General features: G+C 55.5%; 1 protein-coding gene across 3 annotated transcripts in view; it reads left to right on the top strand.

Annotated features, from left to right (window-relative positions):
• ACOX3 (acyl-CoA oxidase 3, pristanoyl) overlaps window positions 1-16,469 on the top strand; it is a 54,446-nt gene that overhangs the window by 29,488 nt on the left and 8,489 nt on the right. For all 3 annotated transcript variants that reach the window (XM_072803420.1, XM_072803427.1, XM_072803436.1), the window contains exons 10-15: window positions 492-614; window positions 2,160-2,280; window positions 4,561-4,683; window positions 4,818-4,931; window positions 10,423-10,538; window positions 14,779-14,953. In XM_072803420.1, the coding sequence (XP_072659521.1) occupies window positions 492-614; window positions 2,160-2,280; window positions 4,561-4,683; window positions 4,818-4,931; window positions 10,423-10,538; window positions 14,779-14,953 (772 nt within the window). The remainder of the gene's footprint in view (window positions 1-491; window positions 615-2,159; window positions 2,281-4,560; window positions 4,684-4,817; window positions 4,932-10,422; window positions 10,539-14,778; window positions 14,954-16,469) is intronic.

Below are 16,469 nucleotides of genomic sequence, written 5' to 3'. Positions count from 1 at the left end.
AGACCTCGTCCCTGCCTTGGGGGGACTTCTAGTTCCCTGTGAGCCTCAGTTTCCCCATGTGGCTGAGGGGTGGTTGCTTGATCCTTGGTAGGCACACAGAGCACAAGCTATAAAGTGTCTAGCCCTGCGTGCCAGTGCAGTCGGCTGGCTTCCTCAGTTGTAGGTGGCTGATCATCACTGTTCCAATAACATGGTATACGGGAAGCAGCACCTGTGGGCAAGACTGTGGGGTGATGGGAGGGACCGGCTGGGTTGGAAGCGCATCAGGGCAGAGGGCCTCCTGGCTGTGGCAGCAAGATCCTGCTGTTGCTGACCTGTTGCCCCTGGACTCTGCCCTGGTCATCATTGCCGTCGGGCATCCGGAGGGGCTGGTTCTCTGCGGGGAGGGGGAGCATGTTCTCTGCAAGGCAGGGTGGGCTCCCCGCGGGGGAGGGGGTGGGCTCCCCACGAGGATGTGTGGTGTGGTAATGTGAGGGTCTTCTTAATTGTAGCAATGGCGCTTGCTCCCCTATCTGGCGGCCGTCTATGCCTTAGACCACTTTTCTAAATCACTCTTCCTGGACTTGGTGGACCTTCAGCAGGGCCTCATGGGGAAAGACCAGAGTGCCAGGCAGGTGAGATGACGCCCTTATTGCCCCCCGCCCCCCCCGCCCTCCCGCAGTGTTCATCATCATTGACTCTCACTGATGTTGATCGGCACAGACTCAGCCTGTCTTTCAAAATAACGCCCGTCGTCCGTGGTGGCTTTGTGGGGTTGCCGGGCCACTTCCTGAGCTGTGTCTGCCCACCCGGGCCTCGTGGAACCCTCACTGATCTGGACAGCGCGGGCATGTGTCCATGTTCCCAGCTCTCAGGGATGTGCTGACGTGACTCCGACTCCAGGCTGTGAGCTCAGCTGTCCTCCTCCTTTTGAGAACATGATGATTTGGCAGATTGCACATTACCGGCTCCTCAGTAGATTTCACGGTTCTGATCCTTTCGTAAACAACCCTCTAAAGGTCTGAATCCAGCTGACTGGATTTGAATTGACAGTCAAGGATTTATGCCAGAAATGAGTGTGCACTGAGCTCGGCAGCTATGTAGACTCATCCTTGGCTGATCCCTGTGTAAACGGCTTACAACCGCCTTTCCATGGCCCTGCATGTTGCCTCCTGGGCATGAGTAAAATGAATCACAAGGAATGTGTCTGAAAACAAATCAGAAATACTGCAGATCGGTGTTATGTACAACACCCTAAAAGGCCTGTATTGAATTAGCACGTTTTGGAATACTCAGCGCAAACATCCGGGGGTGGGGGTGGGTGGGTGGTGGGTGGTGTGGAGGCCGCCAGCAGGGTGCACTGCTCAGCAGCACACAGGTCCACGGGAACGCAGGGATTAAACATGTTTTTCCCCAGCGTGAGTCACTGAGACTTTTGCCAGCTGACATTGGAATCGTTCTCCTATTAATAATGTAATAAAGTGTAGTAAGCATGCTATATTCTTTCTGAAACTCAGTGCTTAACTGAGGCACAGTGGGACCTAGACATGGTCCTTATTTCACACCAAAAACACCAGTAACAGGGATCATCTTATTCAGCAGGTGTGCATGTCTCTTTTTCTTTATTGTACCTGTTAAATGTTAAGTAGAAGCAAAAGGATATCATGAGACATGTGAGGCCCGGGGCCGCTGGCCAGGGATAGCCTTGCAGCGTCAACTAGAAATCGCATCACCTGCGCAGTCTCTTGGGACATGGTCCCCACCCTCACCTCTCCTTGGAGGGGAGCCCTACCTCCACCTCCTGTCTGGTTTCTTGCTTTTCTTTCTCCCACTGCTTGGTTTCAGTTTCATGAGCTTCGCATAAACCGTATAACGTGTACTCTCTGCTTCTATGCTCTGCGTTTGCGATCGTCCTTACGCCCTGGCGTTTGTTTGCTGCACAGAACTCTCTGGTCCATCCGTTTTTGTGGCTGTGAAACTGCTTATGGCACAACGTCTCCACTCTGAGATGAATCCTTGCTTTTTAAGCTAAAATTGTTTTTTTTTTTCTCCTGCAGTTGTCAGGTGTCCTGGATAAGACTAGAGGGGACACAAGCCTTTGACGCTAGGGGTGAATTGACCTTTGACCTCTGGTGTCAGAGCCTCTTTTCACCTGTTTTTGTTGGACTTCCTCTCTTAAGGCAGAGCTCGGACGTGAGATCCATGCCTTGGTGTCGGCCAGCAAGCCCCTGGCCTCATGGACTGCCCAGAAGGGAATTCAGGAATGCCGGGAGGCGTGTGGAGGACATGGCTATCTGGCTGGTAGGTTTTGAAGCATTTCTTGGGTTTTCTGTCTATAGCTCTACTTTTGACTCAAGGGGTCAGTAGGCGACTGCCTGTAGGCCAAAGTCAGCCACCACTGGTTTTTGCGAATAAAGTTTTATTAGAATGTGGCTGCACCCGTTCGTTCATGAATCTTCTGTGGCCATGTTTGCATGACAACCAGGGTCGAGTCATCTCCATCAAGCCTAAAATGTTCACTGTCTGGGCTTTTCCCAAAGCAGGTTTGCCAGCCCACTGCCCTAGACAGATGCCCCCGCGTCTGGCTCACGTTCCTTGGCCTCCGTCTGGGGATAAGGAACAGTGGGGAGACTATGTGAAGGAGCCCCCCAGAAACCAGAGCAGACAGTAGATACTCTGTTCGTTTGAATTGTAACCGTTTGGTGAACAACTTGGCAGTAAACTGGCACCAGGTCTTATTTGGGTGAAAAAAAAACTTAGAAAAAGAGAGTTAGTTTTTATTGGCATTGGCTCCTGTTTGGGCAGCTGGTTTGTGGTGAAGAGAGTGGGCCGCCAACAGCCGGGGACCAACTCCTGCTCTGCCACTCACTAGCTGCACCTAGGCCAGCTAACCTCGCTGTGCCTCGGTTTCCTTACCTGTAAAACGAGGACGATGGCAGTATACCACAACACAGGGTCCTGCCTCTGCCAGCACCGTGTAGGGCATGTGGCACGTGGCCAGTGGCCTCTCATTTGTGGTAATTGTCAGAGTGTTCAGTGTTCAGGACACGTCCCGTGTGCTGGTGTTCAGTAAGTGATTGGTAAAACGTAGTTATCCAGAGAAGGCTCCACACGCATTCCGAACAACAGAATCGGTAACAACCTTGTTTTCAAGCTGATAACCTCTGCAAAAGCATTTTAGGCTCTTGCCTAAATCATTACAGTGATGGTCTGTGGCTCATTACGTGCTTTCAGTGAGGATCTGCTCCAGTTACTTGTCACGCAGGCGGCCAGCAGTGGTTGCTGGGCTCCCACCACGCTCTGCCTCCCCGTTACCCATTGACGAACGGGTGACTGCGGTGGCGCCCACGTCACTTACACATCTTGTCCTCTGGGCAGTGCTCTATAGTTTCTGTTTGTTGTCACAGCTCCTAGAGACACCATAAATAGTTTGCTTTGTTGGGCTTGAAATAGAATAATGAAAGGGAATCTGTAGCCCCTCAGACAACATAAACAACTGAGTCAGGTGTCAGGGTACAAATGCTGGGCTGAAACTAGCAAAACCCAGCTCAGTGGGGTACGTGTAATGGGGCTCTGCCTAGGTTTAATATCAATTGTGAATTGTTTCAAATTGTTTCTTTGTGGTCATGCCCAGCTGTTTCTGTAGAGTGGTCTGTAGGGAGTTGGGGGGGAAACGATCAGGTGTTCCAGGGGACCACAAGCCCCATGTCTGCTGCAGAACATCTTACACCCTCTCAGGCTCTGTTCCCAGCAGCATGTGAGCATGGGAGTCCCACTCCTCTTCCCTCCACTCATCCTGTCCCACCAGCCTCGCATGTGGTGAGGATGGAGACCCAGACAACGGCGTCTAGAAAGCGTACCTTATAAAATATGTGAAGGAATCTGGTCCCTTAACAGACAGGAGAGACAGCAAAAGAAAACAGAGATGTCTTGGAATATCCAAAATTTCTTTTTTCTTTTTCAAGATTGATTTATTTACTTTGAGAGAGAGAGAGAAAGAATGAGAGAGCAAGTGTATGCACAATTGGGAGAGGCAGAGGGAGAAGGAGAGAGGATCCCAAGCAGACTCTGTGCTGAGTGTGGAGCCTGAGGCAGAACTTGATCTCATAACCCTGAGATCTTGACCTAAGCTGAAATCAAGGGTCTGACGCTTAACTGACGGCGCCCTGGGACATTTGAAATTTCTTGTGTAAAATGATGCCTGCCCCCCACGAGGTAGGCAGCTCCCCTGCAGCAGCCTGTGTCTGTCGTGACCCGCACGCTGGGGCCCTGCCAGCTGACCACTTGAGGCTCAGTGTCAGCTGGACAGAGGGAGAAGCCGGCGATGCTGGGCATTTCTCGAGCACTCCTGCCATCTGCACTGCACTGGGGCCTCAAAGTCAGTAGTCACACTAACTGTGGCTACTCATATCTCCTTAAAGACGAGCATCTGGTTGGGAGGTTGGGAGGACACAGCCCAGGAGGAGGCGTGGTGGGGGCCTGGGCAGCCTGGGAGTGCTGTCTTGGTCAGGCCAGCCAGGACAGTCGGGTTCCTGCCTCTCGTGAGCACTTTAAGTGACGAAGTGCGTGGCTTCATTGCAGTGAACCGCCTGGGTGACCTGAGGAATGACAATGACCCAAACTGCACGTATGAAGGTGACAACAACATCCTCCTGCAGCAGACCAGCAGCTACCTCCTCAGCCTGTTGGCATCCCGCATTGAACGTAAGAGACATCCCACCAAGGCACACCCTGCATCCCTAGGAAGGAAACGTGTTGCTCACCATGATCCTCCAGTTTCCAAGGTGCTCAGCGAGGTGGGGTGGGGTGGTCACTCCAGATCCTGGGTGTGCTTGCAGGTGGTGTGCGCCTAGAGAGCCCTCTGAAGACTGTGGACTTTCTGGAAGCCTATCCTGAGATCCTTGGTCAGAGGTTTTCATGCCCCAGCATCAACAGCTGCTTGGACTCCTCAGGTGAGCACACCATCTCCCTGTTTCCCTCCCTGGGGCATGTCGTGATCCCTGGGGGCATGTGTTCAGTAGGGGTAGGCTGTGGTTCCTGGATTCATCCAGCCCCTCTGTGGGCCTGACTCTGAGTCAGGTGCTCTCTCCCTAAGGGTGAAGAGGGAGAGGCCCTGGGTCTTGTTCCTGCCTTGCTGGGTGGCTGGGCTCCTGCTCACTGGCTGCCCCTGTGACTGAGCCATCTTCACAGGAAGCCGGAGTCTCCCTAGCTCAGGGCCTTTGCACATGCCACCCTTGCTGGCCTCACTTCTGTGGCCCCCATCCTGCAGTACACTCTTTCTTCTCAGCCCCGAATAGGCTCAGCTGCCTTCGGCACTGGGCTCCCTGCTCTTCGCACATGGCTGTGATTGTTGAGTGCCTGACCCTAACCTGGGATACTGTACGCTGCTGTGCGCAGTGGGGAGCGGTGGAGGCCCCGCTTCTCCCCCTACCCCAGGCTCTTTCCTCAGAGAGAGGAATGAACGCTGTGCTGTAGGCAGCAGCATAGCAAGCACACTCATATTTCAACACAGAACATATGCAACCTACAGACGGCATGTGCTCTTACGCTGGTCGTTCCTTCAATCTCCAAGCATTTGCGTACTGCTTGGCTGGAAGACAGAGCTGGCTGAGACGCAGGTGCCTTCTGCGCGGCTTTGCAGTCCATGGGGGACAGGCCTGGTCACAGGAACAGGCGCTCTGTGTGGCGGTGGCCCGTGCACTGGGGCTTGGCTGGCCAGGGCAGCCTGAGGTCGCAGTGACAGGGACGTGGTGGCCACAGGGGCACCGTGGGAAGGATGTGCTCGGTGGAGTGCACTAGGGCTGTGGGAAACACTCGATTCTGAGCAAGAGAGCTGCTCACTGACTTGGGTCTGGGTGTTCGTTGTGATGATTCACTCTAAAATGTTACTCTGGAGAAAAGTCCGTTCTGGCCACTGTAGGAACAGAGGGACATGAGATAGGAGGGTGTCCTGGACAGGGCAGTGACCATGGCAGCAGTGGGTGTGAACCAGAGTGCCAGGGCTCAGGGGGAGCTTCTCTGCTGGAGGGAGCTTGCTAAGGCTCTGGTCCCATCCTGGGGTCACCTCCTTCTGCTCCTGCTCCGGCCCCCGGGCTCTGGGAGGTCCAGCAGCACATCCACAGTGCAAGCGAGGAGCCCGGGTCCAGCCGAGCCTGCTGTGCTCCGAAGCTCAGTGTCCCCCCAGCAGCTCCTGGAAGCCTCCTAATGAGTGTGGGATGAGACCTGCAGAAGGAACGGTGGTGGAACTCCTGCCCTGAGCCTGCGTCCCCGCTTCCCCCAAACGGGAATGTCACTAAAGGAAGGGAATGCCTCCCACGGGGTCCCACTCCTTTTTCTGTCACATCCCCTGCCAAACACAACACTTGAAGCCACAGCAGAAACGTCATGAACCTCACCTTCATCTGACCTATGAGCACCAAGGGCAAGTGCCTCATGCTGCTACCCGAAACACTGGTTTACACGCCCCTTGGAGACTGCTCCTGTGGGATGGTGATGAACTGTGGGGCTTGTGTCCTGGCCAGGCGGGAGCTGCCCTTCTGCTGAGCCCCCCGGGGACCTGGAAGCGCAGCCCCGCTGCCAGAAGAGCAAGGGGGCGACCCCTTCCCGCCTCAGGCCTGCTGGCCGCACCCTGGGAAGAGCTGTAATTGCTCCGTCAGGCTCTTGGGTCGCGGAAGCTGATTGCAGCGCTCAGCGCCGTGCTTGGTACCATGTACATGCTCAGGAACCACCGGTCACTGTTGTAAATACAACCACGCGGACTCTACTCTCCATCACAGAAGTCATCACGAAGACGCCCTTTGTTCCACCGAGCACTGTTAGCAGAGCACCTTTGTCATGGGAGGAGGGCACCTGGCCCTGTATCAGGAGACCTCAGAGTGAGCATCCCCCGGGCCTGGGGGCCACCACCCGCCTGCTTATCAGAGGCCAAGAGCCTGTGGCTTCACAGCATCAGCAGCTGTGGGCACCGAGGACACCCACCTCACTCTCCACTCGGCCCCGCAGGGCTGCATGCACTGCGCCCGTCTTCCCGAGAGGAGACTGGGCCGCCCCAATCCAAGTCAGCGGCCGGAGCAAGAGTGTAATCCAGGCTGGGCTGATGTCCCAGCCACTTCCTCCACCATCACCATCATCATCATCATCACCATCCTCTAGAAAGCTCCTGCTCATAAGTGTTTTCTTTCTTATTGGTTGCCACATGTTGTCATGGTTTTCCTGATGATAACCAACCTAACAGGTCTTCACCTGCCTTTGTAAAGTAACCGTAGGAAGCAGGACGCACTTAAAGATCTATTTCAGATGGTTACAGAGCTCCTCAGCCAAGTGTTGCTACAGAAAACACTAGAAAATGAGCTTATGCTTCTTATAACATCAACCCAACCAGCGTTATTTCCTCTAAAACCATCACCCGTTGTAAAACCCAATAGTAAACAAGTGGTCTGCCAGCTTCTGGACGTGCCCAGCACTCAGTCCAGTCCCTCCCTCACAGACACCGTGCAACCAGGGGCCCCTCCTGCGTATCTACAGCAGGAAATGTGCCAGGCCGCGTCATCTGTTTTTCCTGTGAGTGCCCTGGTTTTTGCAAGATCCAACAAAGTAAAAACATTTTCTAGAGGAAAAAAACGGAACTAAAATTCATTTGGTGAAAGTGACACTGAGTGCTGACGTCACTGTCCACGCAGAGGAGGGAGCATGTGGCACGTGGCCGGCCCCTCATCTCTGGGACCCATGGTCAGCCCTTCCTGCGTGTCGGCCCTGGCATGTGCTGGCGGGATCTGTGGTGAAGATTACGTGAAATCTTTATGAGCCTCGTGCTCTGTAGGACTGGAGACGTCAGACCCCTCTGTACCGAGCGTTGCCTGTCAGGAAGGTCGGAGAGATTTCCCTTCGGGGGATGAGTTGTTTATTTGGAGAGGGAGGGGCGGGCATGGCCTGTTGTCTCTGCTTCCTTCGATTCACACACAGGCATGTGTGCTGAGGACCATCCTGTGCATCTGAGGATTTGCGCTGTCCCCTGACAGTATGAGGCCCGTTTGTTCTGGTCAAATTGGCTAATTTGCAAAAATATTAAGTAATTGTGTTTCAGCATGTGTGCTTCTGACAGCCATGTGTACATACAGGGCAGTGGGCTCACATTGTATCTGTTCACTGGGGTTCCATGGTGCAGTCATGGGACCTCAGGCTCTGACGTCAGCATGACCTAGGGCTGGATACTTAACCTCTCCGAGCCCCAGTGTCCCCTGTGGTACACTGGGGGGATGTGGTCATCCCCATGCTGAGCCTGGTAGGGCCGGGGCTATGTGGTTCACTCTTGCTGGGGCTGGCTGCCACATGCTGGGGGCCACCATCTGAAAACCCCCTTGGGCACACCAGATGTAGGGAGAGCACTGTTGCCCCGGCAGCCAGCTCTGTGGCGGGTCTTGCACCTTGAGAGGAGGTTGTGTGGGAACGGACAGCCATACAGGAGCTCAGGGTATGGGAACATGGTCAGATGGCAGGCAACACCCAGACCGGGCCTGTGCCAGCCAGTGAGCTGGGGCCAGTCATCTACGCCTTGCCTTGTGGGCACGTGGCGGTCAGAGCCCTGCTTCAGAAGGGGACATGGTTAAGAAGTGGGGACCCAGACAAGGGCAGCACGGGGGAGGGATGGAAGCAGGGTGGGAGGGCAGGGAGGTGGTTGGCAGGTGTCTGGCTGGTCTTGAGGGGCTCACTGGATAGATGGCTGGGTGAGAATGAAGGCCCGGGAGTTGGGGAGAAGAGGTGTGATGCTGCTGTTAGCTCAGGTGTCACTCGAGGAGTTGAGTGCCCAGCAGACATGTGTAGGAGCCCTGGGGCTAGGAGAAGGGACAGCTGGAATGCAGTAGCAGTGACCAGCGTGGGGAGTGCGGGAGGACCCGGAAACAACAGACATTTTTCTCTCTGGCAGCTCTGGACAAAAGGCGTGGGCAGGGCTGCGCTCCCTCCAGAGGCTCAGGGCTGGGGGAGGTGGGGTCCTTCCTGCCTCTTCCAGCTTCCAGGACCCCGGCTGCTCCTGGGCTCATGCCCACATGGCTCCATCGCTCCTCTACCCCGATGGCCTACCCCATGCGTGTATCTCCCCTCTGATCCCAATAGAACACTATTGTTGGGTTTGGGGCCCACCACTCCTGGGGAATCTCCTCTTGAGATCCTTAACTGATTCTATCTTTTCCCAAGAAAGATGTTTGTAGGTTTGGGATCAGGATGTGGGCATGTCCTTTGGAGGCTTCTGTTGGAGTGACCATACCTGGCAGGACTCTGGCACGGCCTGAAGATAGCTGTGCAGAGGAGGCCTCAGAGGCACCAGCTTGTTTGCAACGGGTCCCCAGTGAGGGTTGCCTGTCTTCTTCCTGGGACCGGGCTGTGTGATGCAGGAGGAATCCCGAGGACCACTTGCCCAGGTTTTGGGCCCAAATCCAGTGTGGCCTGGTCCCCATGGCCCCTCCTGGGGGTCTGAGTCCAGAACAGCTGCGGAGCAGAAGGGCTTCCCTGTGCCAGGGCTGGAGGGTAGGGGCTGGTGACGGTGTGGATCGGGGCCACATGACCAGGTCAGATGACTCATACCCTCCCCCTCTGTACCCTGGGCACCTCCTCCTGCCCTGTGTCCTCATCGGGCAGGTAGCAGCTCTGTTTGGCTGGGTGTTCCGAGGAGATTGGAACCTGCCTGGTACATAGGATGTGCTGTGTCAGCGTCTGCGTCATCTCTGGCTGAGATGTGACGAGGAGGCGAGCCGTCCACAGATGTGGCACAGCACTGGGGGCAGGGAGAGGGCAGGGCAGGGATGCCCTGAGGTTTTTCCCATGGGTCTTTCTTCCACCCCATCCAGTGCGTGCCTGTCTACAGTCTAGGGCACTTCTCCTCCCTTAGTGCTCCTTGGGAGGGACATGCCTGGGCTGGGGCCCCAGGAGGACCAATAGGAACTCCCAGCTCAGTTGCCCACCAGCCCCACAGAGGCTGACGGCCAGGCTGGCCAGTGAACGGGCACCCCTTCCTCCTGCTGCTCACCCGCCATCTGCCACAAAGTTGTCCTTGGTGTCCATGCAAATCCCTAGTGACACGGGGGATGTCTTCTGTCCCGTCAGACTAAGCACATGAGCACCAGCCAGAATTTGCAGCCGTCCCAAAACAATGCTCACCCCAAAGGTGGCTCTGGGGCTCCCTGGCCTCTGGTTGCTGGACTAGTGTAGAAACCGGTGTGGCCTTAGAGCCAGGGGATGCCCTCCCCTGGGCCTGTCCCAACCTAGAGCTGTGCCCTCCCTGTGCCTCAGTGTCCCTGTCTGGGAGCTAGCCCGGCTCTCGCACTCGTCCTGAAGATCACTCCATCTGCCCGAGCTGCTCTCGGCAGCACCTTTCCCTGGTAAGTGCTCTGCAGACAGTAGATACTTTATTGTCACTTTTTTTTTTTTTTTCTGTTTCTTGTTTTGAAGTCCCTCTGGCGGCATACGAGTGGTTGGTTTGTTACCTTCTCCTTGAGAGTTACCAAAAATTAAATGAAGAGGAAAGATCAGGAAGGAATGACTTTGAAGCAAGAAACAACAGTCAGGTACATATTTGTTTTAAAATTTGCTTTTTTATTTTGCCCTAAGTTCCTGTGCTGCCGTGGCCTTGGGAAACTGAATGTCCTGGGGGTGGCAAGCCAAGCCCTTCGGCCCCTGGGACCTCGGGCGCATGGGCAGGTCTCTGCACCTTGGTTTGCTACAGAGAACTCCCTGGACTGTGGGTGTTGTATTCAAGGTGCCTGGCAGCATCTGGCAGCACCCAGAACTGTCACTGTCACAGCGGGGACGCTGGGATGTGGGGCCAGACACCAGTCCTGGTCCCTCCTGGCTGGCCAGCAACAGCTTGGTGACTCATGTGAGGTCACACCGGGTTTCTCTCAGGTCATTGCTACCCTTCTCAGGGAGCCTTGGTGGGAATGGTCCAGGGTGGCTTTGGATTTTGTACTTGGACGGGGCTGGCTCCCACATTCCGCAATCTATAGCGTCAAAGCAGCCCTCTCTAAAACGCCTGCTTGCATCTGGATCTGGCCTGTTGTGACCCATACAGCCAGTATATCTGGAGTGATCGGTGTCATTTGGGAGGCCACAGATAAAGGAAACATGAGAAGTTTCTAGAACTGGGGCCATTCCTTCTCCTTGGTCTTGTTTCATGAGGCTCTTTTCATGTCCTTTGGGAACTCCGTGTCCACATCTGGCCATCTCCTCCAAAGGCTCCTGACCCCTTCTGTTACATCGTGATGGGCAGCTTGAGCGCTTGGTCAGATGCAGCCAGGAGCACCTGCACCAGGTGCGGAGGTGAGGGAACAGGATGGCATCTTTCTTGCAAAGGCCTGGATTGATAAAAGCAGCTCGAACGTAGGTTATACAGTAAATAAGTTTCGTGGGTGGCCCCAGTCAGTAAACTTGACTTCAGTGCCACAAAAATAGGGGGCATGGAAATGATCCTTCTGGAATGGCTGGGGCCCCAGCAAGCTTAGTCTTTTGGACACTGACAGGAGTGCATTAGCTTGTCCCACATCACCCCTTTCCCCGCCTGTCAGGCTGTCACTATTGGAGTGAAAGTGGAGGTCCTCCCCCTGACTCACAAGCCAAGGCCTCAAAGATATGGCGGGTGCAAGAGGCCCTCATTCCCATGCCACCTGAATCCTGGAACACTGCCTAGAGGTGCCTGTCCCTCTGCACCCCTACCAGCCACCCCATGTCTGGCTCCCTGACAATGGAACCCAAGCAGGGGCTCAGCCATTTTAGAAACAATTCACCTTTAGACCTTCATTAAGGGACTTCGTAGCAGCGTTTCAGTGAGTCGCGCAGAGAAGAGAACAGGAGAGGGCGAGGCCAGCCTGGGCTCTGGGTCCCCAGGGAGGGCTGCTGGGCTGATCGGCACTCATTGGCTGGAGTGCAGGTGCATGGAGCAGCATGAGGCCTGGAGGGAGGTAATGACCCAAGTGCAGTCTTGCATTTTCCACCGCTGGTCTGGATCACAGAGCGTGCTAAGAGCACTGGGTCAGCTCTCACAGCTTGGGCTGGACATTCATGGGTTCCAAGGGGGATGTAGCCCCTTCCCATACAGTGACCTGAGCAGCCACAGGGTGTGAGAGGAAAATTGCAGAGAACGTTTACATGGCCTTGGTATGGGACGCGCCTTCTTAAGACAGGAAACTAGAAACTGTAAAAGAGAGAAAGTATTCAGATCTGACTATATAAATGCTCACCATTTCTGTAAATAAAGTCAGGAGACAGACTGCAGGCCAGGGAAGCTCATGTGGCATGACCGCAGAATGTCCTGGTGGGGAAGGGTTCCTGGCGGGGAACCGGCTGCTGGTACAAGGTAGCAGGCACAGGGGTTCCAGAGCACGAACTGGGGCTGTGCAGGTGAAGGACGGTGTCCCATGGGCATGGCGAGGTGGGCTGCTGTGTTCTCTGGGGCAGCTACTCCCTGCTTCCCTTAAAATCCAGAATGTGCTAGGACACTGGGTGGCTCAGTGGTTGAGTGTCTGCCTTCAGCTCGGGGCCTGATTCCAGGGTCCTGGGATCAAGTCCCACATCGGGCTCCCCACAGGGAGCCTCCTTCTCCCTCTGCCTGTGTCTCTGCTTCTCTGTGCATCTCACGAGTAAATATTTAAAATCTTTAAAGAAAAAAATCCAGAGTGTGCTGACTCAGACTCGGAGTGGGGGAGCGCATTCCTCTCTCGCCTCCCCTCAGAAACAGCTGCCCCTTGCTGTGCACCTACGCAGACTGGCAGTGAAAAAGATGCATTTATTGCCTTTTTTGGCCGAGTAATACCCTCCCATGTTCAAAGTGAGAAAATGTAAAAAAGTGGGTCACGGGTTTCCCCAGTTCCTGGAGCCAGCCCCTGTCCAGAGCTGTCTGCCTCAGAAGGCAGCTGAGCACGCCCCCTCCCTCGCCCACCCATCCCCAGCTGCACATGGGGCTCCTGACACATGTCATTTCCTGCTGTCTTCTCTCATGGATGAAGCAGTCGAGGCCAAGAGAGATGCCCTAGGTCATCCAGCTCAGCTGTGCGAGGGGCCGGCAGGGAACCCAGCGCCAAACCCAGGGCCTGGGTCTTTGCCCTGAACTGATGTCTGAACCTGGACAATTAGGAATTCATTTTTTGCCTGAATCGTTCATTATTTGCTAATGTGCAAATATCCTCAGGAATTGGAGCACAGCAGAAACAGATAGCTTGATCTGGCTGGTTTATGGCTTCATGGGGACAGGGGCTTGTGGGAGGGGCTGCCCTCGTGACAGGGCTGGGGGCAGGGCTGCCCCTCCAGAGTCTTCATGGGTGACCGGCCCTGCCCTTGAGTGCTCCTCTCTGCGAGCACTAGCCCCAGGTTCGGGGCTGCAGAGCGACAGCTGACCCCCCGCCTCCTGGAGTCCAGGAAGAGTCTCATCAGACTCCCAGAGGGGACACTTAAACAGCCCAGCACTGGAGGGTCAATGGATGGTGCAGGAGCCAAGGCAGAACTGTGGCCTTACCACACGTCCCCGCCTAGTGGAGCCTGGGGAGCAGAGGCTCCATCCAGTCCCATCCACGGACAGTTCTTGGGAGGCCTGTCCTGTGCACTGTGCGATGCTCAGCAGCACCTCACCTCCCCCCACAATGATGTCAACAGCACCCCTGAGTTTTGACAACCGAGGATGCATCTGATGGTGGTAGATGTCCCTGGGGACAAACTTACCCGAGCAAAGAGCCCCTGGCGTCAAGTGTCGCAGGCCTTGTGGGGTCTGGAGCTAGAGCCAGCAGAAGCGGACCTGCTCTCTGGCTCATGGCGTCTCAGGGCCACTGGCCTTTGCTGCAGTGCCACGTCTCTCTCAGGCCTCCTGCGTCCCCGGCCCAGCGTGGCTGTCACTCTGGGGCCCACGTAGCCTTCTGGACCCAGCACACGCAGCTCTCAAACCCTGGGCTCCACAGGTGTCATTTCAGATTCTCAGATGACATGCAGGGTGGGCTGACACCTGGTTGGCAGAGCCGTCATGCAGCCCTTCGGCCCAACCAGCCAGGGTCCTGTGTAGACACGGCTCCTGTGCCTGCCACATGAAGGCAACATGTGCTCATCATGACCAGTGTTATTGTTCTAAATAGAACAAATCTGGTATGATGACACAGTGAAGAGGGGAAAAGAAAAGCTAATGAAGCTGATGATCAGCGGGCTCTGGGGCTGACAGGTGAAGACAAACACTGGGACCAGAGGATCTGCAGTGGCCTCTGCTCACAGACACAGCGGGCATCAGAGCTCCTTCTGCAAATGCAACCCAGCTGGGAGCGGTCCCGCGTCTCAGCTGCAGTTAGCACTGCTTGCTTCTGGACGGATTCATGAGCGGGACAGGAGACAGTTTCCTCTGTGGGGCCAGAGCAGCTGGGGTGGCCTGCTGAGTGCCTTCTGTGCCAGGGAGGACCCATTGTGTGCCCTCACACCTCCCGGGGGTGCCCCTGTGCTGCAGGGCCAGGCACGGTTGTCCCTGTGCGTTCCAGGTGGGGCCAAGCAGAGAGCGGTCACTGGGCTTCCCCAGGTCGAGGAGCACATGAGCGCTGGCCTCAGCCCAGGCTGCCTCTGGGCGCTGGCCTTCCCGTGCTGTTCGCATGTGGGTGATTCTCATGCTGTGCCCCCTTCCATGCGCAGCGTCACTTGGTGTCAGTGTCCCTCCAGGGCATGCACTGGCACTCTGGTCTGGGTCTGTGTTCCTAAGGCTTCCTTCTTCCGCCCCCAGCACACTGTAACTGGGGCCCGAGCCGCCTGCTCACAGGGGTCGACGGCTCTGTTGTGTTTTATTTTAAGGTGTACTACTGCCGTCCCTTGGCTCTGGCGTTCCTGGAGCTCACGGTGGTGCGGAGGTTCCACGAGTACACACACCAGCCCAGCGTGCCGCCCCCGCTGCGGGCCATACTGGGGCGGCTCAGTGCCCTCTACGCCCTGTGGACCCTGAGCCAGCACATGGCCCTGCTCTACCAAGGTAAGGCCTGGGCAGTGGACACCTGTCCATCCGCCCTATCCCCGCCCTGTCCTACCTGGAATCCAGCCACGTCCTGTCCAGGAACTTTGCCTCCCCTGTGAGATGTTACCTTCCATGTGTGTGTACTAAGCATTCATCACAGGCTGGGGGAGACCGAGGGCAGGTGAGCCTGGATTCCATGTTAAAAAAAGCAACATCAGGACAGGACAACGTTTCCCTTTCATTCAGAGTTTGAAGTCTGCTTCCAGTTCAGTTCAGAGAATATTCCCAGAAGACCCGTACTAGCCAGGCAGGGAGCTGGTCTATAGAGAGCTGAAACCCACACCTCCAGGACCATGAGGCCCAGATAGACACAAGCCCAGGCTGCTGGGAGACCTCCTCAGGAATGCCAGCCTGTGGATCCAGGGGGGCTTCCTGGAGGAGGTGGTATGTGGACTGATTCCACATACCAATGTGCGGGCTCATTCCACTGTGACGCGTGGGCAGAGGGCACATGGCCGTGGAGTGAAATTGGAGATTGGTGAAAATGGTGTAAGCCTGAATTCCTCCATCTTTCTCCATTATTATCCTTCTAAGGAACATTTTCAGACCATTTTTCCCTAATATCTCCTGGGACATGTTAATGCTACAGTCAGACTATATATCTGTTCATGTCTTGTGCATATATGTGGACTTCCTGAAGAGTAAGACTCTTTGTCCTACTCCCCTCACCAAGAACAAGGTCTTCCTGCTCAGGGCTGGTGTTGCTCTGAGGAGGCGGTGAGAGCATGTGGCTAGGTTTACAAAGGGGAGAGTGGGCTTTGAACCCAGGGAGTGGCAGGGTGTAGGGCAGGAGACCATGCACTAAGACTTGACAACTCTGATGTATGGACAGTTTTCTTCACAAATATCAAAGAGAAGATTGTGCACTCAAATGCACAGGCTGTGGCCTTGAGCCCAATGGATGCCACCGCAAGCCCACTGTGGTGGTTGTAGAGGTGGAGGTGGTGCAGTTAATGGCACTGGGGATGATGATGATGGTGGTGATGGAGGTGATGGTGGTGGTGGAGGTGAGGGTGATGGAGGTAGGGTAATGATGATGGTGGCTGTAGAGGTGATGGTGGTGCTAGAGGTGGGGGTGATGGTGGTAGAGGTGATGGTAGTGGTGGTGGGGTGGTGGTGGAAGTGGGGGTAATGGTGGTGGGGGTATGGGTGATAGAGGTGGGGGTGATGGTGGTAGAGGTGATGGTACAGGTAGTGGGGGATGGGGTAATGGAGGTAGGGGTGATGGTGGTGGAGGTGGGGGTGATGGTGGTGGAGGTGGGGGTGATGGTGGTGGAGGTGATGGTAGAGTTAGTGGGGATGATGGTGATGGAGGTGGGGGTGATGGTGGTGGAGGTGATGGTGGTGGAGGTGATGGTAGAGGTAGTGGGGGATGGGGTGATGGAGGTAGGGGTGATGGTGGTGGAGGTGATGGTAGAGGTAGTGGGGATGATGGTGATGGAGGTGGGGGTGATGGTGGTAGAGGTGGAGGTGA

Source organism: Canis lupus, chromosome 2 (genome assembly GCF_048164855.1).
Source record: "Canis lupus baileyi chromosome 2, mCanLup2.hap1, whole genome shotgun sequence".
NCBI classification, from domain to species: domain Eukaryota; kingdom Metazoa; phylum Chordata; class Mammalia; order Carnivora; family Canidae; genus Canis; species Canis lupus.
The sequence above is the reverse complement of the archived record's forward strand: the minus strand, read 5'-3'. Positions and strand labels throughout refer to the sequence as shown.